General features: G+C 38.5%; 1 protein-coding gene across 5 annotated transcripts; it reads left to right on the forward strand.

Moving 5' to 3' along the window:
- The first annotated feature begins 253 nt into the window (after positions 1-253).
- LOC113523985 (uncharacterized) lies at positions 254-27,513 on the forward strand. 5 transcript variants are annotated; one of them, XR_008301667.1, is made up of 17 exons: positions 254-607; positions 1,861-1,892; positions 1,981-2,173; positions 3,510-3,713; positions 5,442-7,996; positions 8,740-8,851; positions 9,122-9,234; positions 9,669-9,710; positions 10,084-10,125; positions 11,749-11,790; positions 11,934-11,975; positions 17,687-17,728; positions 17,929-17,970; positions 18,448-18,498; positions 19,004-19,045; positions 22,053-22,149; positions 27,407-27,513. XR_008301667.1 is itself a non-coding variant. In XM_053233647.1 (17 exons), exons 5-16 carry the CDS (start codon positions 7,924-7,926, stop codon positions 22,101-22,103), a joined length of 690 nt encoding a protein of 229 aa, XP_053089622.1. In that variant the 5' UTR covers positions 254-607; positions 1,861-1,892; positions 1,981-2,173; positions 3,510-3,713; positions 5,442-7,923; the 3' UTR covers positions 22,104-22,149; positions 27,407-27,513. The 5 variants fall into 5 exon arrangements, 4 of the variants coding, with proteins under 4 accessions (XP_053089622.1, XP_053089623.1, XP_053089621.1 ...); XM_053233647.1 differs by having other exon boundaries at positions 19,004-19,041; XM_053233648.1 differs by lacking the exon at positions 27,407-27,513 and having other exon boundaries at positions 22,053-23,195.
- Positions 27,514-27,915: the final 402 nt, after the last annotated feature.

The raw sequence follows: 27,915 nt of genomic DNA on the forward strand, positions 1-27,915 counted from the left end.
CACTTCAGCACCTCCCAGCGACAGAGTAACAACTCATTAGCTCATGTTCGGGCAAATGATGAGAGGGACAAAGTTCTTCCCAAGCCTAAGCATGCTGTTTTACTTCTTTAGGCAAATAAAAGTTGTCAGGGTTACAGTGTACAATAACTCCCGGGTGGCTTAACTGAAATAAACTAAAGAGAAAGCAAAACAGAAACTTCTTCTCCGCACACTTCTCCGAACTATATTACCCATAATGCATTTCAATCAGGACTACAACACCCACAGTTAGTGATCTTAAAGCGACGACCCTCATTTCCCTCTCCTGCAACACTGGGTTCCTCTTTTGCTGCAAATTTGTGTTTGATTTGCTGATGACCACATGTGTGTAGTGGTATAGATGGGAATAGCCCTGAATAGCCTTCATTACTGTTTTATTTTTTGAATTTATTTTTATTAACATACTCATTATACCTTCAGTGAGTTGAGCTGCACATCCCATAAGCTTGTGTATGATGGTGTGTGATGTGAAGTGGGCCAAGTCGGGGTTCAGGCTCATATGAGGAAGTGACTGTCAGTGTTGCTGTGAAATGGAGTTTGATTTCATGTGTGTTTGTTGATTTTGCAGGTAAGCTGGGTGATATGACACTGCCAATTGTGTTCTTCAGGTGTTTATGTGAGTTCACTGTGTTTGTTCAATGTGTTAGTGTTTAGTAACTTCTGCCTATTAGTATGTTCATATTAATGCTGTTATTGGATTAATATTCTAAGTTATATCTTAAACACTACAGTGCCTTTACTCAGCTGATGTTTAGCAAATGTGCAATATTATTGTCTTAGCAATGTGATGCTGATGTTAAAGAGTTTACATTCCTTATTTGTTAGAATACATTATTGTTTTCCCTAATCTGTTTTGATAGAATGTATAACATTGAATTATTTAATGCAACTTTCATGCATATGGTTCAGTCTCATGTGAAGAAGTGACTGCCGGTGTTGCTGAAACACCTTATGAAATGGAGTTTGTTGATTTTGCACATTCTGCTGATTTTGACAACAATAAAAGAAAATATGTGCCACCGGAAAACCCCATCTCTTCTGTGTGTGCAACAAATAAGTATAACTTTCATGGAAGAGTGGCTAAGGAAAAAAGCTCCTTCTCTCCAAAAAGAACATGGCCACACGACTTAGGGTTGCGAAATTGCATCTGAACAAACCACAAAAGCTCTGGAACAATATCCTTTGGACTGATGAGACCAAGGTGGACATCACAGAGCACCGTGGTCATCAAACAGCATTTTGTTTGGCAAAAACCAAACACAGCATATCACCACAAACACCTCATACCAGCTGTGAAGCACGGTGGTGGAGGGATGATGATTTGGGTTTGTTTTGCAGCCACAGGACCTGGGACACTTGCAGTCATTGATACAACGATAAACTCCACTTTATACCAGAATATTCTTGAGACAACTTCGAGGCCATCTGATGAAATTGGGTCATGCAACAGGATAATGATCCAAAGCACACCACCAATGACATCTGAATGGCTAAAGAAGAAAAAAATCAAGGTGTTGGTTCTACGTTACTGACCTTTCCTTTTTTAGGATAAAAGTTGAATATTGTTCTTTAGCATTCAGGAGAACAATGAAGTACAAATTGTGTGATAATTAGGCACATTTAATATTTTTTTTTTGTTATCTCTGTGCTTTGTGTGTGATGTGTGTTGTTTAACACAGGATCTGAGTTTGGACTTTGCAGCATTAATGTTTAACTCCAATAAAAATGCACTTATTTATCTTATATTTTATTAGTTTAATACAGGAGTGTGAGATGAGTTTATTTACAAAGTGTTAAATGCTCAGTTCTTCCTCCTTGTAGGTGAAAACCGCGGTTGAGTTTCATGTGATGAGGTGGGTTTATTTTTGTCTCTTAGTCAAATGTAACTTTTTCATCACCTACAAACATCCAAACAACAATCTCGCCTCCTCCTCTTTGCAGCTTACATAAACTCTAGAGTGAGGTGATACCATTCTGTTCAGATCGTGATCATCATCACCACCACCACCACCATCATAATCAACATCATCACCACCACCACCACCATCACCACCATCAGCAGTCATGTCCTCTTGCTCTCTCCTGCTGCTTCTGCTGGTTCTCGACAGCCTTCAGTCCTTCATAAAGGCCCAGAGTAAGATAAAGTTAATCTTTTTTAATATTTAACTCTTTTTTGTCCCTATTATTATTATTATTATTATTAGTAGTAGTAGTAGTAATAGTAGTATCACTAAACTCCCCTGGTTTATAATGATGCTGAATTCCCTAAAAAGACGACCAAGTTGATGAAAATAACCAGCGTTAATAAACTACTGCGTATGTGTCACACGGTTACAGTAAAATACTGAGTAACAGGGTGGAGTGATGAAGCAGAGTTACTGATATCAGCCTGAAGTTGAATATTTTTCTATAACATCACATCTCCAAGTTTTTTCCTCTTATACCACAGCAATTAGCCAACGGTTATGATTTTTATTTATTGAAGAATGACCTTTCATACGTTTGTCTGATTATAGTTATATTTAATGTTGGTGAAACGAGTTAGTTCCTGTTCTCACTTACATTATAGCAGCTATAAACAGTCGTTCCTTCACCAGCTTTCATCCTCTTTGTTCTCTTTCTTCAAGTTAATAAGAAAAAAAAACACAGCTTGTCCTGTTACAGAGAAACCGCAAAGTGTAAACTCCTCTGTCCTGAAAATGTTGAAAAACTTAAAATACTTAAAAGTGTTGACATTGGACACATAAATGTTAAATAAACATCTTAGAGAAAACTTCACCATATTAACGATTACACACATTTTGTAATCTGTTTCAGTGGAGCGTCTTCTTCCTCCCCTGTGAATGAGCTGTTACTATAGAAACGATAACATATCAGAATGAATGCATTAATATAAACCTGCACTACTGTCAGAGCTGCTGTTCTAGAAAATTAATCAACACCTTCTGACCAATCACAATCCAGAATTCACTGTGACATAACACAATTTAGTAGATACAATAGTCTGCATCTCATCATAGATATAAAAGCATCTAATATCTTTTCATTGAATATATAATCACAGAACTAAATGGATAAATGTTTTCGCAAAGGTGTAAATGGACCAGATAAATGCTGTTTCATTTATATCGAACCAGGTATATTGAATCCCTGTAAGATTCATTACATCGTATTAAGAAACAGAGCGTCAGTGTACAAACCCTGGAGTCATGTAAGCTTTCACCCCTCATTTATTTTCTACACACACACACACACACACACAGTGCCCTCCACTAATATTGGCACCCTTGGTAAAGAAAAGAAGCAAAGAAGGCTGTGAAAAGTTGTTTTCATTGTTTAACCTTTTGATCTTTTGTTCAAAAAAATTCACAAAAATGTGAATGTTAAATAAATATGATTGTTAAATATATATTTGGCACAATTATTGGCACCCTTTTAGTCAGTACTTAGTGTTACGTCCCTTTGCCAAGATAACAGTGCTGAGTCTACTCCTATAATGCCTGATGAAGTTGGAGAATACATGACAAGGGATCTGAGACCATTCCTTCATACAGAATCTCTCCAGATCCTTCAAATCCATGCTGGTGGACTCTCCTCTTCAGTTCACCCCACAGGCTTTCTATGGGGTTCATGTCAGGTGCCTGGGATGGCCATGGCAGGACCTTGATTTTGTGGTCAGTAAACCATTTTTGTGTTGATTTTCTTGTATGTTTTGGATCATTGTCCTGCTGGAATATCCAACCATGGCATAATAGGAATTACAGCCATTTTCAACAAAGTACCTCCATTTTCAGGGGCTTACTTGGATGAAAATCCTTTGCAGTGAATGACTGCCTGAAGTCTGGAGCCCATGTTCTCAAAACTCAAATTCTGAGTTTCCTCCCTGGAGATGGTTTGCCAGGCCTTCACTGCAGCCACCATCAGTTGCTGCTTGTTTGTGGGTCTTTCTGCCTTCAGTCTTGTCTTCAGTAAGTGAAAAGCAGCTCTATTGGGTTGAGATCAGGCGACTGACTTGGCCATTGAAGAATATTCCATTTCTGTGCCTTCAAAAAGTCTTGAGTTGCTTTCGCAGTATGTTTAGGGTCATTATCCACCTGCACTGTGAAGCGGCGTCCTATCAGTTTTGTAGCATTTGGCTGAATGTGAGCAGAGAGTATAGCCCTATACACCTCAGAATTCATCTTGCTACTTCTGTCAGCAGTCACATCATCAATAAACACCAGTGAGCCCGTTCCATTGGCAGCCATACATGCCCATGCCATATCACTGCCTCCACCATGTTTGACACATGATGTGGTATACTTTGGATCATGAGCTGTTCCTTTCTTTTGCCATACTTTTCTCTTCCCATCATTCTGGTACAAGTTAATCTTGGTTTCATCAGTCCGAAGAATCTTATTCCAGAACATGGGAGGCTTTTTTAGATGTTTTCTGGCAAAGTCTAATCTGGCTTTCCTGTTCTTGAATGTTACCAGTGGTTTGCACCTTGTTGTAAATGCTCTGTATTTACATTCATGAAGACGTCTCTTGATTGTAGATTTTGACAATGATACGCCTACCTTCTCCAGAGGATTTTTGACTTCTGTTGATGTTGTGAAGGGATTTTTCTTCACCAAGGAAAGGATTCTGCGATCATCCACTTTAGTTGTCTTCCGTGGTCTTCCAGGCCTTTCGATGTTGTTGAGCTCACCAGTGCTTTCTTTCTTTTTAAGAATGTACCCAACTGTTGATTTGGCCACACCTAAGGTTTTTGCTATCTCTCTTATAGATTTATGTTGTTTTTCAGCCTAATGATGGCCTCCTTCACTTGCATTGAGATCTCCTTGGACTTCATATTGGTAGCTCCAGTCGAACAGCTGCCAAATGCCAACTCAATACCTGATATCAACTCCAGATGTTTTATCTGCTTCATTTGTTTTGAAGTAACGAGGGAATGGACCGCACCTGGTCAATTAACCTCTTGTCAGTCAATTGTCCAAATACCTTTGAGCCCCTGAAAATGGAAGTACTTTGCTTAAAATGTCTGTAATTCCTAAATGGTAAATGCAATATTTTTGTGAAACCTCTTAAAATAAAGCTGAAAGTCTACATTTCGATCACCTCTTGATTGTTTTATTTCAAATCCATTGTGGTGGTGCATAAAGGCAAAATCACAAAAACTCTGTCATTGTCCAAATACTTCTGGACCTATATATATATATATATATATATATATATATATATATATATATATATATATATATATATATATATATATACTTTAGTATTTTCATGTCTGTGGTTGCTTTATGGTTATGTGTAATATAATCTAAATTTAAATAATCATGGAGGTTTGGGACGTGTGAGAGTGTTTTCCGTCTTTATTGCAGTTTTACACTGATGTAAATCTTCTCTCTCTGCAGTTTTACCCTAAAGAGCGGTCGTCATTTGTGTGCAGACCCCGGCGTCGAGTGGGTGAAGAACATCATGAAAAAAATTGACCAGCGCCTGTTTGCAAGTCTGACCTAAAATCAGACGAGTTCTTAAATCCTCTCTCCATTATTAAGTAATTAATATTTTTTTAACAAAATGCACTTTTTATATAGCCGGACAGAAGAAATAAAGCTTTTTATTATAACTCATGTTTAAACATAAACTGAGCCTAGCATTGTTTAACTGATTTATTCTATAGACTGTGGACATAAATTCATTTATTTTTTATGTATAAATTGGATCTTTAGTTTCAGGGCTTTTTTTAAATTACATTTTCCCATTTTAAAAGAAAACAAACACTTTAAAATTTTAATGTCACATCTTTGATCCCAGCATTAATATGTACATTTATGGCTAATCAGTATGTTTGTTTCATTCTTTGGATTTTTCTCTCCCATGTATGGGGTTCCTATTTTGCTGCAAAATTGTGTTTGATTTGTTGTTGTCTTCATGCAGGTGTGTACAATATTTTTCTCTTTTTTTTTCTGTTTTTCTTAGTATTTTCTAATTTTCGTATTTTTTTCTTAGTATTTTAAAATGATACCAATAATACTTTTTTTTTAAACTCTTTCTCCCTTACCAGTGGCTTGAATTGTCTAATCAATCACTAAATAGAGTAAGACTGATTATATCTCACAAAAATAGTAGAAGAATTTAGGTCAATAAATAATCACTTTATTATGAGACATGTTAATCTTTAATGCAGAAGTTCACATCCTCAACATTTCTGTGTATTTATGTAGACTGACAGATACAGAAATATACATTAAGATACACAGAATTAATGTAAGAAAAAAATTGTTAAAAAAAAGAAAGAATTAATTTGCTGTGGTGTGTAATCACTGACACGCCAAAGGTTTTGTAAGGAGACGTTTACTTAGCTTTTATGAAAGGAGTCACACACACACAATAACACATGTAGTGGTCAGGGGGATTTTCAGTCAATCCCCCCTTTGCTAATAAGAAAAATAAAATAAAATCCCCCGAAGCACCTAAACCTAACCCCCCCAATCCCCCAATCCCCCCAAAACCACACGCATTCTTGCTTTCCTGGATAAAATGACTTGTAATTGGTTGCGTAGTACATTTGATGAGTTAATGGCATTTGATGATTTTATTACAAATCAGGCTGGCCATCCTCAAAAATTTTTAGGGTTAAACTTGGCCCATCCATACACCACTCTCAGGAGACATAAAAATTTGACTACCCTTCCTAGGCCTATGTTTCCCGCGGCAACCAGGAGCTCCTCCCACTGGTGGGCTTGGCCGGTGAGCCAGGACAACAAGAACCTAAGCCCCTGCTTCTCTTCAAGCTCTCAAAATAAAATTGGCACTTTAGCAAGAATCATTCCGGAGGGCATTCTGTGCCTTCAAAGGGAGCTGGGGTGTCCAGGTGAATCCTCTGGGGGAACTTTACAGTGTCAAATGTTGGCATGGTCATCCCAACATAAGTGTACATCAAATTCTGAAGAGGTTCCTCATCTGTTCAGAGTCAAAAGCAGCAACGTGACACATTATTATGATACAAAAAATAACTTTGAATTGTCTTATAGCCATAAACTAACATTCAGTCATGCTAGTTGCTTATCTGACGCTTTGTAAACAAGGAATTTTATATAACTAGACCTTTACAAATTTTACTTGAATCTCAAGCTGGTGTCTTTCTTAACCTTCAGACTCCACACTATCACCTTGTACATCATTCAGTCTTTACCTCCTTCACGATAACACTTTACCCCCCCTCCACCCCCAACACAAACACACACACACACACACACACTAGTTTCTGTTGACCACAAACAGCACCTTTTGTACTGCGGTCATTGTTCTCTTGTACTTCAAGTTCTGAAGAAGTACCTCATCCGCCAAAAGCAGCAACATGATGCATCACTACAAAACAAAACATAACCACTTTGAGTTGTCTTATAGCCATAAACTAACATTCAGCCATGATAATCTTGTATCTCAACCTTTGTAAACAAGAAATCTTATGTACCTGGTCCTTTAGAATTTTTACTTGAATGGTACTTTGTTAGCAACATTTTTATTTTATTTTATTTTTTTTACATTGGATACTCTGTTTCTCTATTGTGTGATGATTTACTGTTTTTACAGATTTAATGTTTTACTCCAATAAAACTGCACTTGTTTATTTTATTGTATGCAAAGTGAGTTGTAAGTTTGGCTGTGAAGTGTTAAACGCTGCTCGTGTCTGTCTCAGTTTAACTGAAAACCACAGCTGATTTCCTGTGTTTCTTAGTCAAAGTGGAACATCTTGTGGCCCCTTGACCCAAGCCACACTCTCCCATTCCTCTCATAAGTTGAGTGCTGAGGTGATACCTGCATTAATACGATTGTGTTCACATCACCATCACCATCATCATCACCATCAACACCATCATCGTCATCACCATGTCCTCTCGTTTTCTCCTGCTGGTTCTGCTGGTTCTCTTCTACCTTCAGTTCTTCACAACTGCACAACTGTGTAAGATAAAGTTCACTTTTTGATGTTTTTTACATAGTTTTCTGTACGTAATATTATTTTGGTTTATAATGTTGCTGAATTCCCTAAAGAGAAAAACAGGTTGTTGAAAATAACCAACATTAAGAAACAGTGTGTGTTGCTGTTACAGTAAAACACTGAGTGATGGGGTGGTGTGATAAAGCAGAGTTACTGTTTACAACCCCAAAGTTGATTATTTTCCTAAGACAGGTGTTTCATTTCTCTTATACCACAGCAATGTGCTAATGATTGCAATCTTTTATTTATTAACGAACGACACGTCCCTCTTTTAAACTATGTTTATTGTTGTTGAACATCTGCTAAACAATGTTATAACAGCTAAAACAGTTGTTCCCTCACCTTTTCTATCTTGAAGTTCATAAGACAAAAAAGCTTGACAAGTTACAGCTTTACCTCTGACCTTTAGAAAGCACTGTAACAGCTCATTCACAGGGACATGTATGGTGGACACTCCACATAACTGGATTAAAAAAGTAAAAAAAAAAAGAAACCTGTAATTTGCAGCTTCAATACTGTTAGAGGTGCTATTATAGAAAATTAATCAACACCTTCTGACCAATCAGAATTCAGAATCTAGAACAGTGCTTAGGTATTTAAAATATACCAGATAAAAAAGCATTTCATTTTTAAAAATTACTTAGTGAACATTTCATCAGAGTGCTAAACCACGATTGATAAATAAATGCATAAATGTTTTCACACAGATGTAGGTGGACCAGATGAATGCTGTTTCGAATACCAGACACATCGAATCCCTGTAAGACTCATTACAGGGTATAAAGAAACAGACCAGCGTTGTACAAAATCTGGAGTCATGTAAGTTTTCAAACTCTTATTTCATTTTAATAAGTAATAATAAGCAAATTATAGTTTTTCCATGTAAATCATTGCTTATTGGTTGTATAAAATATCATATACATTTATTAGAATATAACATTAAATTACCATGAAGCATATTTGATAGTGTTTAAAATCTATTAGAATATAACTTAAAATAATTTTGGAGGTTTGGGATGCGTGAGAGTGTTTAATTTTCTGTTTTTATTGCAGTTTTAAACTGACCTAAATCTTCTCTCTCCTCTGTAGTTTCACGCTAAAGCGCAGTCGCCATGTCTGTGCAGATCCCAGAGTTGAGTGGGTGCAGAACATCATGAAAACAATTGACAAGGGCTCGTTTAGAAGCCGGGTCCAACCTGAAGGTGGGTAATCCTCTCTCCATAAATAACAAAATTAATATTTCTTTTTAAAAATATCCTTTTATGTATCACTTTCTGTAATTGGTTTTGGCTAAATGTCTGTATAAGGGTTAAATTATCCATCAAGATTAAGATGATCTTTTAGTGTTTTAATCAGAGCCTGAAAAACCAGTTCCTCAGCCATAAGCCATAAACTGATCAGATATACAGTATTTCTGTTTACATATTAGTATTTATGTTAGTATAATGGTATCTATAGTGGTATAATATTAGTATTGTAGTATCTATAATGTTAACGTGTTAGTATAGAAGTATCTATTGTCTTTAGGTGTTAGTGTAGGAGTATAGACAGTTGTATGGTTTTAGTATGTGTTTGTATAAGGGTTAAATTATTAAATTAAATTAATTTTATTATGATATTTTATTGTTTCAATCAGAGCCTGACAACCCAGTTCCTCCTCCCTCAACCAGGAGAAACAGTAAGAGAATTAATCATATATACAGTATTTCTGTTCGCATATTATTATTGATATTAGTATCTGAAGTTGTATAGTTTATTGTACTCTAATATCTATAATTGTATAGAAATATCTATAGTAGTATTTATAGTGTTTCAGTCTTAGTGTAGTGTTAGTGTAGTAGTATTTATAGTGTTAGTGTTAGTATATGAGTATCTATAGTGGTATAATATTAGTATTGTAGTATCTATAATGTTAAGGTGTTAGTATAGAAGTATTTATTGTCTTTAGGTGTTAGTGTATGAGTATATACAGTTGTATGGTTTTAGTATGTGTTTGTATAAGGGTTAAATTACCTGTTAAGTTTAATATGATCTTTTATTGTTTCAATCAGAGCCTGACAACCCAGTTCCTCCTCCTGTACTCAGTAGAAACAGTAAGAGAATTAATCATATATACAGTATTTCTGTTTGCATATTACTATTTATATTAGTGTGGCAATGCTGAGATGGGGGGAGGGGAATAAATGAATAACTCAACATATCCCCCCCTAAACAAACCGACTACGCCACCCCGTATCGAAACGGGGAATAACCCAAATAAGGGACACAGATTCGTTTGGCCACAAATTCAAGGAGAAACATGGGAATAATGTACAAAACACTTTATTCAGATTTCTATAATAAATAATAAAAACAGCAACAGTGCTGAAAGTCAATCACAATCCAGAACAATGTATCAGAATAAAACAGCTCTGGGTACAACAAAAAACAAACACTCAAAAAGAAAATTACACAAGTAACAGGCACAGGCTTTCCAGCAGCAAAGGCAGGCTAGCTGATACGAAGATCCTTACTGCACAATGGTGGTTTCCATGAGCACACAGACACAGACACACACACACAGTGAAAAATAAATCCAAGCCACACTGCACTCCACACAGTTAAACCACCACCAACACTCAAAAAACAGCTAGCCTCCTAGCCCCAGGGCCTGACAGGACCGCAAGTTGTAATCCTCAGAGAGGCAGATCTAAACTCTTCAAGCACAAGCACAAGTGCACAAAGAAAAACAATGAACATAAACAAAATATAACCAAGACATAACTGACAAAAAATAACGTCTAAAAAAAACAGTTTTACACCTTTAAAAAGAAAAACAATTTATAACATCAAAAAAAAGCAATTTGTAATACCAGGAAAAACAGTTTAAGGAAAAACAGTTTAAGGAAAAACAGCAGCGCCGTCCTCTGAACGCAAAATAAAAAGAATTCCGGCGTCCTCACGTGATTAATCGGCGCGGCGTCCGAAAAAGAGAGACAGAGCGGCACACAAAATAGGTCGTGCAACACGAGTGGTACCGTTGCCCACAGTTTGTAAACACAGTCTCAAGCAGGTAGACACATCCCCAGAAAAATCTCACAGCTGACGTGCAAATGGACAGCCGGCAACCCAGCGCAACATCAAATGACCATTCATCGCACTGAGAGAAAAGGAAACTTTTGTTTTAATCTACATGCCCACTTCTCCATTTAACTGAACAGCTACAAACAACCAAACTCACACACTGCTGCACAGGTGCAGATGAAATCCGGAAGAGGGCGGTCCTAGCTATGGTGCACGCCAAGTGACATACCGTCAGGCTTAAATACCCGCGAACACCGATTCTAATAGGCTATTGTGGGTGACAATCACACACCAATGAGCCAATAAGGATAGACTGTCACCCACCTTGCCACATTAGTATCTAAAGTAGTACAGTTTATTGTACTCTAATATCTATAATTGTATAGGAATATCTATGGTAGTATTTATAGTGTTACAGTGTTAGTGTAGTGTTACTGTAGTAGCATTTATAGTGTTAGTGTTAGTATATGAGTATCTATAGTGGTATAATATTAGTATTGTAAAATCTAGAATGTTAAGGTGTTAGTATAGAAGTATCTATTGTCTTTAGGTGTTAGTGTAGGAGTACAGACAGTTGTGTGGTTTTAGTATGTGTTTGTATAAGGGTTAAATTACCTGTTAAGTTTAAGATGATCTTTTATTGTTTCAATCAGAGCCTGACAGCCCAGTTCCTCCTCCCTCAACCTGTAGAAGCAGTAAGAGAATTAATCATGTATACAGTATTTCTGTTCGCATATTACTATTTATATTAGTATCTGAAGTTGTATAGTTTATCGTACTCTAATATCTATAATTGTATAGGAATATCTATAGTAGTATTCTTCTTTGTTTCAACCAGAGCCTGACAATCCAGTTTCTACTGCCTCAACCAATACAGACCGTAAGTGAATTAATCAGATATGAAATATTTCTGTTTGTATATTAGTATTTATTTTAGTATCAATAGTAGTATACTTCATTGTACTCTAATATCTATAGTAGTATAGGAATGTCTAGAGTGTTAGGATAGTATAGTTTTACCTACAGTATATATAGTGGTATAGTATTACTTTTATAGTATAATGTTAACATGTTAGTATGTGGTATCTATAGTGGCATGGTGTTAGTATAGTAGTATTTACAGAGTTACAGTGTTACTGTGTTAGCATAGTAGTATCCACAGTAGTATAGTGTTAGTATAGTAGTATAGACAGTTGTATTGTTTTGGTATATGTTGCTATAAGGGCTAAATTACTTGTTAAGTTTAAGATGATCTTATATTGTTTCAACTAGAGCCTGTTTCTACTACCGAGCCAGTTTCTACTGCCTTACCCAATATGGTTTATAGTACTCTAATATCGATAATTGTATAGGAATATCTATGGTAGTATTTATAGTGTTACAGTCTTAGTGTAGTGTTAGTGTAGTAGTATTTATAGTGTTAGTGTCAGAGTTTTGGTCCTTTTTTTGTGTTTTTGTTGTGTTACGTTTTCCCCACTAGATGTCGCTCAGCCTTAGTTCTTTGTTGTAATTGGATTCATTGCTTTCACCTGTGTCTTGTTCTTGTTTGGTGTATTTAAGCTGTCCCTTTTGCCTTTGTTCCCTGCTTGGTTATTGTTCTTTCCTAAGCCCCTGTCATCGTTATAGTTGTCTCTCTCGAGTTAGATTTCTTCTGTGTTTTTTCCTAGTGCTCTTGCCTTGTTTTTTTGTCTTTTTTGCTCCTTTTTTTCTCTATTTTAGTTTTGGCTTTTTTCGGTTTTCCTGCCCGTCTTCGTTTCTTGTTATTCATTGCCTTCTCGTTTTCCCGTTTTTCCCTTGAGTCATTTCCTTGTTTTTTTTAGTTAATAGATTAAATAAATAATAAATAGATTCTTGTGCACTACTTCAGCGTTTGCTTCGCGGGTTCACCACCTCCCTGTGGCTCAATGGTATAACGTCCATTTCTCACGCCGGAGACCCGGGTTCGATCCCCGGTCGTGACAGAATAACCAAGCCACAATGAACCCAGAAATGCTGAACACTCAGGAGCTCCGTGCCACCGTGGCCCAGCATGAGTCCTCTGTACAGCGCCATGAGGCTGCGCTGGCTCAGCAGGAGACCGTGATGGCCCAACACTCCCAGTTGCTGATGGATCTCTTGGCTACAATCCGCCAGATCTCTGACGGGCTTCCTGCAGCATCTGCCCCGGCACCCCACTCTGGTGGCTGAACCTCGGTTACCTCCCCCCCAGCGCTTCTCGGGCAACCCTAGTGCTCGTGGGCATCGGCCGTCTGGAAGGCGCAAGCCCTGTTCTGTGCAAGCTACTCTAGGTTTGTAGAGGAATTCAAGCGAGTGTTCGACCACCCTCTGAGCGGCCGGTAAGCCTCCACCAGGCTCCTCACCCTCCGGCAAGGCAACGACAGTGCTGCTGAATATGCCATCAAGTTCAGGACCATAGCCGCTGACAGTGGCTGGAATGGTTTGCTTCTTGAGCGGGCTATCCGAGGCCACTAAAAAGCCTGCCCTGGACCTGGAGGCCCTCATTGACCAGGCTATCTGGTTGGATAATCGCCAGGGAGAGAGAGACCAGAGCCGTTCCCATGCCCCCAACCCAGCTGGCCAGCCCTATTGCAGTTCAGGGGCGCTCTGATCCCCAAGATCCCTCTTCACCGATGCAGTTGGGCAGGAGCGAAACCATCGCATGCGGGAACACTGTTGCTTATACTGTGGTCGACCTGGCCATTTCCGTACCTCTTGCCCCGAGCTCTCGGGAAACGCTCAGTCCCATGGGAGTAACTTGCACTGCCGCTCCCTCTGACTCCGGGCTGGTCCTTCCCATCTCTCTCACCTGGGGCCACCAGCAACACCCACTCCAGGCCTTGATTGACTCCGGTGCTGCTGGGAACTTTATGGACATTTCCTTAGCCCAGAGACTCCAGATCCCCAAGAACTCTCTTCTTGCCCCCGTGACTGCCACAGCATTGGATGGTAGGCCGCTAGCCCCTGGTAAAATCACCCATCTTACCTCGTCCCTTCGGCTGGCCGTCGGCCAGCACCAGGAGGAAATCTGTTTTTGCCTTATCGAGTCTCCCGAGATTCCCATCATCCTTGGGTACCCCTGGCTCCTCCAGCACAACCCGCACATCGACTGGTCCACGGGGGCAATTCTCAGTTGGGGTGCATCATGCCAGTCTGTGTGCTTGGGCCAGAGAGACCCTGACCCTGCTCCCGAGTCTCTAGAAACCATAGATATGTCCCGAATTCCCCCCCAGTACCACCACCTCAAGATGGTTTTTAGTAAGAAGAAAGCCACCTCATTGCCGCCTCATCGTCCCTGACTGTGCTATTGACCTCGTCCCTGACTCCAGTCCCCCTAGAGGCCGCATCTTCTCATTGTCCCCTCCTGAAAGGGCCGCCATGAACGAGTACATTGAGGAGTCCCTTGCGGCCGGGATTATTCGTCCATCCACTTCCCCGGCTGGGGTGGGGTTCTTTTTTGTCGGGAAGAAGGACGGGGGCCTTCGGCCATGTATCGATTACAGGGGGCTCAACACGATCACTGTGCGCAACCGCCATCTCCTACCTCTCATGGCCACCGCTTTTGAGGTCCCTCAAGGGGCTTCTATTTTCATTAAACTGGACTTGCGTAATGCCTACCACCTTGTGCGTATCTGGCCGGGTGACGAATGGAAGACTGCCTTCAACACGCCTACAGGGCACTATGAGTACCTGGTCATGCCTTTTGGCCTCACTAATGCTCCTGCGGTTTTTCAAACCCTGGTCAACGACGTACTTAGGGACATGCTTAACAAATTCATCTTTGTCTATCTGGATGACATACTCATTTTCTTGAGCTCGCTGCAGGAGCATGTTACCCATGTTAGCAAAGTCCTCAGATGCCTACTTGACAACCACCTGTACGTCAAGCCAGAGAAATGCGAGTTCCACGTGACCCGTGTCCAGTTCTTGGGGTTCATCGTCAAGCCCGGTCTAATCCGTATGGACCCAAAAAAGCTGTGTGCAGTCATGGATTGGCCTACCCCCTCATCAGTAAAAGAGGTCCAATGCTTCCTCGGGTTCAATAATTTCTACCGCAAGTTTATCCGGAACTTCAGCTCTGTTGCTGCCCCGCTATCGGCTCTCACCAAGGGCACCTCCGCCGGCTTTCGCTGGAGCCAGGACGCTGAGTCGGCCTTCTGCGAGCTCAAGTCCCGCTTCTCCTCGGCCCCTATTCTGGCTCTCCCAGATCCAGAGATTCCCTTTGTTGTAGAGGTGGATGCCTCTGAAGTAGGAGTCGGAGCGGTGCTGTCTCAAAGGGGTAAGGATGGCAAGCTGCACCCCTGCGCTTTCTTTTCCCACCGTCTTACCCCGACAGAGAGAAATTACCATGTGGGTGATCAAGAACTTCTGGCTGTTAAGTCAGCGCTGGAGGAGTGGAGGCATTGGCCCGAGGGCGCGAAACACCCGTTCCAGGTACTCATGGACCACAAAAATCTCGAGTACATCCAACAAGCCAAGCGGCTCAATCCCCGACAGGCGCGTTGGTCACTGTTCTTCAACAGATTTCACTTTATCCTGTCTTACCGCCCTGGTTCCAAGAACCTCAAGCCTGATTCACTGTCCCGAGTCTACAGTAGCACGTCTCGAGAGGACAAGGTCCTCCCTATCATTCCCAGCTCGAAAATTGTAGCTCCGGTCAGGTGGCAACTTGAGGACACAGTGAGACAAGCCCAAGCCAGAGAACCCGACCCAGGAAGTGGCCCAACCAACCGCCTGTATGTAACCAAGTCTGTTCGATCCCTGGTTCTCCAGTGGGGGCACTCCTCCTGTTTCTTTTGTCATCCGGGTCCCTCACGTACTCTCGAGTTCCTCCAGAGGCGATTTTGGTGGCCTACCATCAAGGAGGATGTCATCACCTATGTCAGGGCCTGTCCTGTGTGTAATCAGAGCAAAACCACACACCAATCTCCCCAGGGTCTCCTGCAGCCTCTTCCCATCCCTCATAGGCCCTGGTCCCACCTGTCCATGGACTTCATCACCGGGCTTCCACTGTCCTAAGGTAACACCAGCATCATGGTCATTGTTGACCGATTTTCCAAGGCCGTCAAGTTCATCCCCTTGCCCAAACTACCCACAACCAAAGAAATGGCGGAGCTTATCATTACTCATGTTTTCCGCACTTTTGGCATACCACAGGACATCGTCTCCGATTGGGGACCCCAATTTTCCTCGCGTTTCTGGCGGGCCTTCTGTGAGTCTCTGGGGGCCTCCATGAGCCTATCCTCCGGGTTCCATCCCGAGTCCAACAGTCAGACGGAGAGGATCAACCAGGATCTCGAGACCACCCTGAGCCAGACCAGCCAGACTAAAGCTCCCGAGGACCTCGCAGCAGTACCAACGGCAGGCTAATCGACGACGAAGACCGGCCCCTACACTGCGCCCAGGTCAACGAGTCTGGCTCTCTGCCAAGATCCTTCCCTTGCGGGTGGAGTCCCACAAGTTGGCCCAGAAGTTCATCGGCCCCTTCAGGATTGCTAGGAAAGTCAGTCCTGTTACTTATAAGTTATTTCTCCCTAGGTCACTAAGGATTAACCCCACATTCCATGTGTCTTTGCTAAAACCTGTTTTGTCTTCTCCCTTCTCTGTGCCAGGTAAACCACCCCCTCCGCGCATCATCGACAGCCAGCCTGCCTACACAGTCCACCGAATCCTGGATGTCCGGTGTGTACGGGGCTCCCGGCAGTATCTCGTGGACTGGGAAGGCTATGGCCCCGAGGAACGCTCCTGGGCTCCTGGGACATCCTGGACCCCGGGCTCATTCGAGACTTTTATGCGCACCTTTTTTGTGTTTTTGTTGTGTTACGTTTTCCCCACTAGATGTCGCTCAGCCTTCGTTCTTTGTTGTAACTGGATTCATTGCTTTCACCTGTGTCTTGTTCCCGTTTGGTGTATTTAAGCTGTCCCTTTTGCCTTTGTTCCCCGCTTGGTTATTGTTCTTTCCTAAGCCCCTGTCGTCGTTATAGTTGCGTCTCTCGAGTTAGATTTCTTCTGTGTTTTTTCCTAGCGCTCTTGCCTTGTTTTTTGTCTTTTTTGCTCCTTTTTTTCCTCTATTTTAGTTTTGGCTTTTTTCGGTTTTCCTGCCCGTCTTCGTTTCTCGTTATTCATTGCCTTCTAATTTTCCCATTTTGTCCCTTGAGTCATTTCCCTGTTTTTCTACTTAATAGATTAAATAAATAATAAATAGATTCTTGTGCACTACTTCAGACCCGGGTTCGATCCCCAGTCGTGACAGTTAGTGTTAGTGGCATAGTAGAATCTACAGTTGTATAGTGTTATTATGGTAGAAACTACGTTAGTATACTTGGTACAGTATTATCTTTAGTATTATAATAATATAAATAGTTAAATAGTGTTAGTATATCAGAGTAATACCTATTGTATAGTATTACTTTTATAGTATAATGTTAACATGATAGTATGTGGTATCTATAGTGGCATGGTGTTAGCATAGTAGTATCCATATTAGTATAGTGTTAGTGTAGGAGTATAGACAGTTGTATGGTTTTAGTATGTGTTTGTATAAGGGTTAAATTACCTGTTAAGTTTAAGATGATCTATTATTGTTTCAATCAGAGCCCGACAACCCAGTTCCTTCTCCCTCAACCAGTAGAAGCAGTAAGAGAATTAATCATATATACAGTATTTCTGTTCGCATATTACTATTTATATTAGTATCTGAAGTTGTATAGGTTATCGTACTCTAATATCTATAATTGTATAGGAATATCTATAGTAGTATTTATAGTGTTAGTATATGTTGATATGAGGGTTAAATTAACTGTTAAATTTAATATGATGATCTTTGTTTGAACCAGAGCCTGATAATCCAGTTTCTGCTGCCTCAACCAATACAGAACGTAAGTGAATTAATCAGATATAAAATATTTCTGTTTGTATATTAGTATTTATATTAGTATCAATAGTAGTATTCTTCATTGTACTCTAATATCTATAGTTGTACAGGAATGTCTAGAGTGTTAGGATAGTATAGTTTTACCTGCAGTGGCATAGTAGAATCTACAGTTGTATAGTGTTATTATGGTAGAAACTACGTTAGTATACTTGATACAGTATTATCTTTAGTATTATAATAATATAAATAGTTAAATAGTGTTAGTATATCAGAGTAATACCTATTGTATAGTATTACTTTTATAGTATAATGTTAACATGATAGTATGTGGTATCTATAGTGGCATGGTGTTAGCATAGTAGTATCCATATTAGTATAGTGTTAGTGTAGTAGTATAGACAGTTGTATTGTTTTAGTATATGTTGCTATAAGGGCTAAATTACCTGTTAAGATTAATATGATCTTATATTGTTTCAACTAGAGCCTGTTACTACTAGCGAGCGAGTTTCTACTGCCTTACCCAATACAGAACGTAAGTGAATAAATCATATAAATACGGTATTTCTGTTTATATATTAGTTTTTATATTAGTATCAATAGTAGTATAGTTCATTGTACTCTAATATCTGTAGTTGTATAGGAATGTCTAGAGTGTAAAGATGGTATAGTTTTACCTGCAGTGGCATAGTAGTATCTACAGTTGTATAGTGTTATTATGGTAGAAACTACGTTAGTATACATGGTACAGTATTATCTTTAGTATTATAATAATATAAATAGTGGAATAGTGTTAGTATATAAGAGTAATATCTGTTGTATAGTATTACTTTTATAGTATAATATTAACGTTAGTACGTGGTATCTATAGCGGCATGGTGTTAGTATAGTAGTATTTACAGTGTTACAGTGTTATTGTGGTACAGCAGTGTAGTATCTACAGTGGTATAGTGTTAGTATAGACAGTTGTGTAGTTTTAATATATGTTGGCATTAGTGTTGTCACCTAAAATTAATATTATCTTTTATTGTTTTAACCAGAGTCTGACAAGACACATTCTCCTGCCTCATCAAATATTGTACGTAAGTGAATTAATCATACAGTGCAGACAGTTTCTGTTTGCATTTTAGTATTTTTATTAGTGTCCATTATAGTGTGATTTATTATATTCTATTATCTATAGCTGTAGGGGAATGTCTGTGGTTGTAAAGTTTTAGTATTATATGGTATTTTCTACAATGGTGGTTAGTATAGGAGTATGTATAGTGGTATCATGTTATTATAGGAGAATCTATAGTGGTAGAGTGTTAGTATAGGAGTATCTATAGTGGTAGAGTGTTAGTATAGGAGTATCTACAGTGGCATAGTGTTAGTATAGGAGTATGTATAGTGGTATCACGTTAGTATAGGACTATCTATAGTGGTACAGTGTTGGTATAGTGTTAGTATAGGACTATCTATAGTGGTACCATGTTAGTATAGGAGTATGTATAGTGGTACAGTATTAGTATAGGAGTATCTATAGTGGTATAGTGTTAGTATAGGAGTATCTATAGTGGTATAGTGTTAGTATAGAAGTATCTATAGTGGTAGAGTGTTAGTACAGGAGTATCTATAGTGGTAGAGTGTTAGTGTAGGAGTATCTATAGTGGTATCATGTTAGTATAGGAGTATCTACAGTGGCATAGTGTTAGTATAGGATTATGTATAGTGGTACAGTATTAGTATAGGAGTATCTATAGTGGTATAGTGTTAGTATAGGAGTATCTATAGTGGTAGAGTGTTAGTATAGGAGTATCTATAGTGGTATAGTGTTAGTATAGGAGTATCTATAGTGGTATAGTGTTAGTATAGGAGTATCTATAGTGGTACAGTATTAGTATAGGAGTATCTATAGTGGTATAGTGTTAGTATAGGAGTATCTATAGTGGTAGAGTGTTAGTATAGGAGTATCTATAGTGGTATAGTGTTAGTATAGGAGTATCTATAGTCGTATAGTGTTAGTATAGGAGAATCTATAGTGGTATCATGTTAGTATAGGAGTATCTACAGTGGCATAGTGTTAGTATAGGAGTATGTATAGTGGTACAGTGTTGGTATAGTGCTAGTATAGGACTATCTATAGTGGTACCATGTTAGTATAGGAGTATGTATAGTGGTACAGTATTAGTATAGGAGTATCTATAGTGGTATAGTGTTAGTATAGGAGTATCTATAGTGGTAGAGTGTTAGTATAGGAGTATCTATAGTCATATAGTGTTAGTATAGGAGAATCTATAGTGGTATCATGTTAGTATAGGAGTATCTACAGTGGCATAGTGTTAGTATAGGAGTATGTATAGTGGTACAGTGTTGGTATAGTGCTAGTATAGGACTATCTATAGTGGTACCATGTTAGTATAGGAGTATGTATAGTGGTATAGTGTTAGTATAGGAGTATCTACAGTGGCATAGTGTTAGTATAGGAGTATGCATAGTGGCATAGTGTTAGTATAGGAGTATGCATAGTGGTATCATGTTAGTATAGGAGTATCTACAGTGGCATAGTGTTAGTATAGGAGTATGTATAGTGGTACAGTGTTGGTATAGTGCTAGTATAGGACTATCTATAGTGGTACCATGTTAGTATAGGAGTATGTATAGTGGTATAGTGTTAGTATAGGAGTATCTACAGTGGCACAGTGTTAGTATAGGAGTATCTACAGTGGTACAGTGTTAGTATAGGAGTATGTATAGTGGTATAGTGTTAGTATAGGAGTATCTACAGTGTCACAGTGTTAGTATAGGAGTATCTACAGTGGTACAGTGTTAGTATAGGAGTATGTATAGTGGTATAGTGTTAGTATAGGAGTATCTACAGTGGCACAGTGTTGGTATAGTGTTAGTATAGGACTATCTATAGTGGTATAGTGTTAGTATAGGAGTATCTACAGTGGCATAGTGTTAGTATAGGAGTATGTATAGTGGTATAGTGTTAGTATAGGAGTATCTACAGTGGCACAGTGTTAGTATAGGAGTATCTACAGTGGCACAGTGTTGGTATAGTGTTAGTATAGGACTATCTATAGTGGTACCATGTTAGTATAGGAGTATGTATAGTGGTATAGTGTTAGCATAGGAGTATCTACAGTGGCATAGTGTTAGTATAGGAGTATGTATAGTGGTATAGTGTTAGTATAGGAGTATCTACAGTGGCACAGTGTTAGTATAGGAGTATCTACAGTGGTACAGTGTTAGTATAGGAGTATGTATAGTGGTATAGTGTTAGTATAGGAGTATCTACAGTGGCACAGTGTTAGTATAGGAGTATCTACAGTGGTACAGTGTTAGTATGGGAGTATGTATAGTGGTATAGTGTTAGTATAGGAGTATCTACAGTGGTACAGTGTTAGTATAGGAGTATGTATAGTGGTATCATGTTAGTATAGGAGAATCTATAGTGGTACAGTATTAGTATAGGAGTATGTATAGTGGTATAGTGTTAGTAAAGGAGTATGTATAGTGGTATTTTGTTAGTAGTGTATATAGTGTGGAAACAGTGAACGTCTACAGTGAGAAGAAAGAAGTATTAAGACACTTTTGTTTTTCTTAGTTAATATACTTCTAGTGCATATATCCACTTCAAATGTACTCAATGTCTTTTCACTTTGTACTTATATAATAAGAAATTTTTAAAAAAGATTTTTTAAAGTTAATAAGAAGAGGCAGTGTGTCATGTTACCAAGAAACAGCAAAGCATATACTTCTCAGTTCTGAAGATGTCAGAAACCTTAAAGTTACAGCTTTACTTCTGACTGTTACAAAGTGTAGACACTCTAATGGCTCATTCACTTTTATGGCGGACGCTCCACCTCACTGGATTAAAAACCTAAAAAAAAAAATGTGATTTGCAGCTGCACTAAATTCTGAGCTGCTTTTATAGAAAATGAATCAACAGCTTATAACCACTCAGTAAGCAGAATGCAATACTGCCTTGATATTTAACATGTACCTGCTATAAGAGCATCTCATGTTTTTAATTATTAGTAAGCATTTAATCAGAGTGCTAAGGCATGATTGATAAATGAATGAATCAATGTTTTCACACAGGTGCAACTGGAGCAGATGTGTATTGCATCACATACTAGAAGAATCCAATAACTGTAAAATTTATTAAAGTGTATGCGCATCCGAAAGCTGGAGCCATGTAAGTTTTCAACCAGTTGTTACTCTTTCCTTGGAGAGTAATTGATATTATTTGAAATTTATATTATGATAATTTATGACAACTAATTGCTATGTGAGGTTACTTCATTTGTTTCATTTTCACATTTAAAAGAAAACAATGTTGGTTGCATTAAAAGAATGATAATATCATGTAATAATAATATTGCATAATAATGTTATCTTTGATAGCAATGTTTAATAAAAAGATAATAAAAAAAATATTTATTTAAACAAACAAACAAACACACAAGCAAATAAATACATATACATACACAAAAAGGCTATGGCTATTGCTTGTGAAAAACATTAGAAGAATTAAGGTCAATAAATAATCACTGTACTATGAGACAATGCAGAAGTTCACATCCTCAACATTTCTATGTACATAAACTGATGGATACAGAAACATACATATAGACAGAAAAAATTATTAAGAATAGAAGATTCTAAGAATAAAAAGAAAATAAAATTATTTCCTAAAAAAGAGAAGGAATGAATTTCCTGTGGTGCTTCTCTGTACAAAATGCTTCACTGTCTATCACTGTCCATCTATTGTGCAAATCTTAAAACAAAGCTCAGCATCTTTTGGAGGTGAAAATGCCCTGAACCACAAGCTGTAAAATGCTGCTGTTATTTTTGACATAATAATCTCATTATTTTGACATATGGATCTATCCAAGCTTATTTCAATTTATACAACAGCAGCTCTGACAGTAGCGCAGCTGCTGCACTTGTTCTAATACATTATCGTTTCTATAGTAACAGTTCATTTACAGGGACTTGTACGGTGGCCAATCCACATATAAAAAACATCTAATAATTGATATGGTGAAGTTTTCCATAAGGAGATGTTTATTTATGGAAGGAGTCTCCAGTATCAGTGCTTTGTAACAGTCAGAGGTAAAGTTGTAACATTAAGTTTTCTGACATCTTCAGGACAGAGGAGTTCACACCATGTGGTTTCTCAGTAACATGACAAGCTGCATTTTTTTAAACTTCATTAGAGAGGAAAAAGAGAGGCAGGTGAGGGAACGACTGTTTATAGCTGCTATAACGTAATAGAGAAGAGGAACTAACTTTCCTTAAACCAATAAAAAGTATGATGTGTTGTTCTTTACTAAATAAAAAATAGTTGACACACATGATTATCTGTTGGTTAAACAATTAAATACATTCAGATATTTATTTTAAATGTGTTTATCCTTAAAATAGACTATATCACATTAGCAGAAGTTGTATAAAAAAAAACAAAACTAAAAACAATCTAGACTTTGAAATTCAATTACAGTGGTAAATATTCTTGTGTTAAACTGGCCCCACCTGCTGTCCATTGATATTAATGCAGCAGGCTGCATCAGGCAAACAGAAGAGAGTTTGGTGTTTGGAAAAAGATCACTAAAAGATACAGAGGAGTCACAGTTAAAGACAAAACCAATTTAAAATACAATACAATACAATACAATACAATACAATACAATAAAATAAAATAAAATAAAATAAAATAAAATAAAATAAAATAAGATAAGATAAGATAAGATAAGATAAGATAAGATAAGATAAGATAAGATAAGATAAAACCAGTAAGTGTATTACTATGGCTTTAAGCCACCAGAATAGCTTCAACTTCAATACTTGATATGAGGAGTGGTAGTTCAGAAGGTTGTGAGTTCAGATCCCAGCATTGTCAAGCCCTTCACAGAATAAAGGTAAGGCCCTTAACCATATCTGCTCCAGGGGTGCCGTATCATGGCTGTCCTTGTGCTCTGACCCCAGCTTCCTAACAAGCTTCCTAAGAAGCTGGGATACATGAAGGAAAGAATTTCACTGTGCTATAATGTGTAAGTGGCAAGTAAAGATGACAAAATAAAAAAAAAAAAAGCCCTACACAGCATGTCAGAGCTACTGCGTTTCCTTTCATTTGCCACACATTTGTAGCTCACTGTGTGTTTTAGGTATGCTTACAGCTTGCTCTAGGCATGTCGACCTCATTTTAGCTAACGGGCCACATTTACTTAGGCCTTGTTATCAAACCTACAATGGGCATGTGAGCATTGCAGTGGCCTCATCTGATGAATCACGTTCTCTTTAATAAAAATATATACACACAGAGACACACAGACACACACACACACACACAGTATGGTCCACATACTTTTGATACTGACTCTTGACCATCACATGGATGGTCTCCACTGGGGAATGGGGCTCCAGTTTTTAGACTTACCTCCAGTCCCAGCTCCTCCCTCTCGGAAACCACCTTTGCCAGAGCCACAGGAACCGCTTCGCTCCATGGTTTAAGGAGACTGTGGTGGTATGCTTGAAGTGCATCACCTCTATCCTTTCACCTGACCACATAGTTGACTTCCCCGGAATAGCCGTGTGACCTCAAAGGGTCCTTGCCACTAAAACGAGCACTTTATGACCCGGTGCAAATTCCCATAGCCGAGTACCCCTGTTGTACAGCCGGGATTGACATTCCTATGCCTGTAACAAATTCTGTGTTAATTGCACAAGAGTGCGGAGTTTTGGTGTCAGGTCAAGAATGTATTGAATTTTGTTTTTGCTACTAGAAGGTCCCTCCTCCCAATTTCCACTACTGACAGTTAAGATGCCGCAAAGCTTGCGCCCTTGGATGAGGGTGCAACTCAGTTAAGATGCCGCAAGGCTTGTGGGACCTCTCATACTGCAAATAACAGGGGCTCAAGCCACATATCCCAATTCCATGCATCATTGTCAACAAACTTACGAATCATATTTTTAAGTATTTGAATAAGTGTTCGACCAGCCCACAATGGTGCAAATCAATTTAATTACATTAATTCCTACAGTTCACAAAGTGTCTGTGATTTGACCATAGTGCCCTGGTCAGTCAGGATCTCTTTCAGGATCACGCCACCTGCAAACATTGCCACGAATGCCCGGCAAATAAAAATAGGACGGTTGAGTTTTTTTTATCTTGGCCCAGTTGCCCAGCCATGGGATTATGATGAGCTGCATGGAACAGGAGCTCTCTGCGGCACATCGAAACTAACAACTGGGTCATCTCCTCCTTAGTTTGAGTGTCGATGTCACTCAATATATCCTATACTTGGGTGGGATATCGCAACATTAGGCTGAATTTGCTGACCGTCGATTACTCTCACTTGGTTGAAGCTATGCCTCAGGATCTTTTTGCCCAACTGCTCCAAGGGGAAATCCTAGAGGGGAATCCCTCCCCACCTTCCTTGTCCCCCTGACATGGAGCTAATGTCAAGTCAAGTGGCTTTATTGTTGTTTCAACCATATACAGATAGTACAGTACATAGTGAAACCAAACAACGTTCCTCCAGGACCATGGTGCTACATCAAACAACATAGAACTACAGGAGACTACACATTTCTACATAAAGTGCAGCAAACATGTGCAAACAGCACAAGACAGTACAGTAACTACTAAAACAGCACAATAGCCACATTAAGAGACAGTGCAGTGCCGACTAGTACACAGTTCTAGTATGAAAGCATCAGGGATAACAGTAGTGCAAAAGAATAACAATATAATAAATTGCTGTGAACGTAAACATAACATACTATGACACAGCATTTGGCAGATAAGCTTATACTATATGTGGACATAGCAGTTATTGGGGTAGCAGCCAGGCGGAGAATATAGTAATGACGAGAAATTATATACAATATTTTATAAATACAATAGCAGCAAAAAAAAAATAAAAATCTAGGTAATAAATACAGAAATGTGTAAAATTGCAAAGGGAGTGTTATGGTGTTGAGTGTGTGTGTATGTGTGTGTGTGTGTACTGTCAGTCCAGTTTCTGAGTATTGAGGAGTCTGATGGCTTGGGGGAAGAAACTGTTAAACTGTTAAACAGTCTGGCCGTCAGTGCAGGGACATTGGGTCAATCGCCCCCTCAATCCCAAGCAAAATAAAGAAAAGCTGCACAAAAAAACCCCTAAAAATAATGACTAATCATTTTAAAACATAGCGATAATTCCCCTTCCTATACCCACACCTGTGGTGTTTAAACAGTATCATTATTCAAGAGCGCCCTATCTGAGCACGCAGAACAGTGTTAGTGAAACTGCTTATAAACAGAGAGCACAAGGTGTGAATTGAGCTGTGAATTAAACTGTGAATTAAACTGTGAATTAAACCATTTTGTTCACATTGTGACCATCATCACCACCATCATCAGTCATGTCCTCTCATTCTCTCCTGCTGCTTCTGCTGGTTCTCGCCTGCCTTCAGTCCTTCACGAAGACCAACAGTAAGATAAAGTTCACCTTTTCAATATTTAACTCATTTTTTGTCCTTATCATTATTATTATTATTAGTATTATTATTATTAGTATTATTATTATTATTATTATTATTAGTAGTAGTAGTAGTAGTAGTAATAGTAGTATCACTAAACTCCCCTGGTTTATAATGATGCTGAAATTCCTAAAAAGACGACCAGGTTGCAGAAAATAACCAGCGTTAATAAACTACTGCGTATGTGTCACACCGTTACAGTAAAATACTGAGTAACAGGGTGGAGTGATGAAGCAGAGTTACTGATATCACCCTCAAGTTGATTATTTTCCTATAACAGCACATCCCCAAGTGTTTTATTCTTCTTATACCACAGCAGTTTTTAACAGTTACAATTTTTATTTATTAAAGAATGACCTTTCATATGTTTTGTCCGTTTATAGTTACATTTAATGTTGGTGAAAAGAGTTAGTTCCTGTTCTCACTCATGTTATAGCAGCCATAAACAGTCGTTCCTTCACCAGCTTTTCTTTTATTCTCACTATTCAAGTTAATAAGACAAAAAAACACTGCTTGTCATGTTACAGAGAAAAGTGTAAACTCCTCTGTCCTGAAGATGTTGAAAAACTCAAATTTTAAAACCAAAGCGTTGACACTGGACACATAAATGTTAAATGAACATCTTAGAGAAAACTTCACCATATCAACGATTACACACATTTTCTAATCTGTTTCCGTGGAGTGTCTGCTGTACAAGTCCCTGTGAATGAGCTGTTACTATAGAAATGATAACGTATCAGAACAATGCATTAATATAAACCTGCACTACTGTCAGAGCTGCTGTTATAGAAAATTAATCAACACCTTCTGGCCAATCACAATCCAGAATTCACAATACAACAACTGGCATCTCATAATAAAAGTGCCTAATATCTTATTACTGAACATTTATTCATGTAACTAAATGCATAAATGTTTTCACACAGAGGCACGTGGACCAGATAAATGCTGTTTCAGTTACCAGACACATCGAATCCCTGTAAGACTCATTACAGAGTATAAAGACATAGACCGTCAGTGTACAAAACCTGGAGTCATGTAAGCTTTCACCCCTCATTTATTTTTAATTATTTTCAATTAATAATAAAAAAAAGTTAGTATTTTCATGTCCGTTGTTGCTTTATGGTTATGTGTAATATAATCTAACTTTAAATACTCGTGGAGGTTTGGGACGTGTGAGAGTGTTTGATTTTCTGTCTTTATTGCAGTTATACACTGATGTAAATCTTCTCTCTCTGCAGTTTTACCCTAAAGAACGGCCGTCTTGTGTGTGCAGACCCCAATGTCGAGTGGGTGCAGAACAACATGAAAAAAATTGACCAGCGCCTGTATTTTACAAATGCACTTTTTATATAGCAGGACAGAAGGAATAGAGCTTTTTACTATAACTCATATTTAAACATAAACTGAGCCTATGTTTGACTTGTTTAACTGA

The sequence above is a fragment of the Pangasianodon hypophthalmus genome, chromosome 4 (assembly GCF_027358585.1).
Source record: "Pangasianodon hypophthalmus isolate fPanHyp1 chromosome 4, fPanHyp1.pri, whole genome shotgun sequence".
NCBI classification, from domain to species: domain Eukaryota; kingdom Metazoa; phylum Chordata; class Actinopteri; order Siluriformes; family Pangasiidae; genus Pangasianodon; species Pangasianodon hypophthalmus.

What these genes read in the sequence shown, in the direction of transcription:
- LOC113523985 (XM_053233647.1), top strand. Translation starts at nt 7,924, where the DNA reads ATGTCCTCTCGTTTTCTCCTGCTGGTTCTGCTGGTTCTCTTCTACCTT. An exon ending in TCCTGTACTCAGTAGAAACA is followed by an intron (nt 10,126 to 11,748) that starts GTAAGAGAATTA and finishes TGTTTCAATCAG; the next exon opens with AGCCTGACAGCCCAGTTCCT. An exon ending in TGCCTCAACCAATACAGACC is followed by an intron (nt 11,976 to 17,686) that starts GTAAGTGAATTA and finishes TGTTTCAATCAG; the next exon opens with AGCCCGACAACCCAGTTCCT.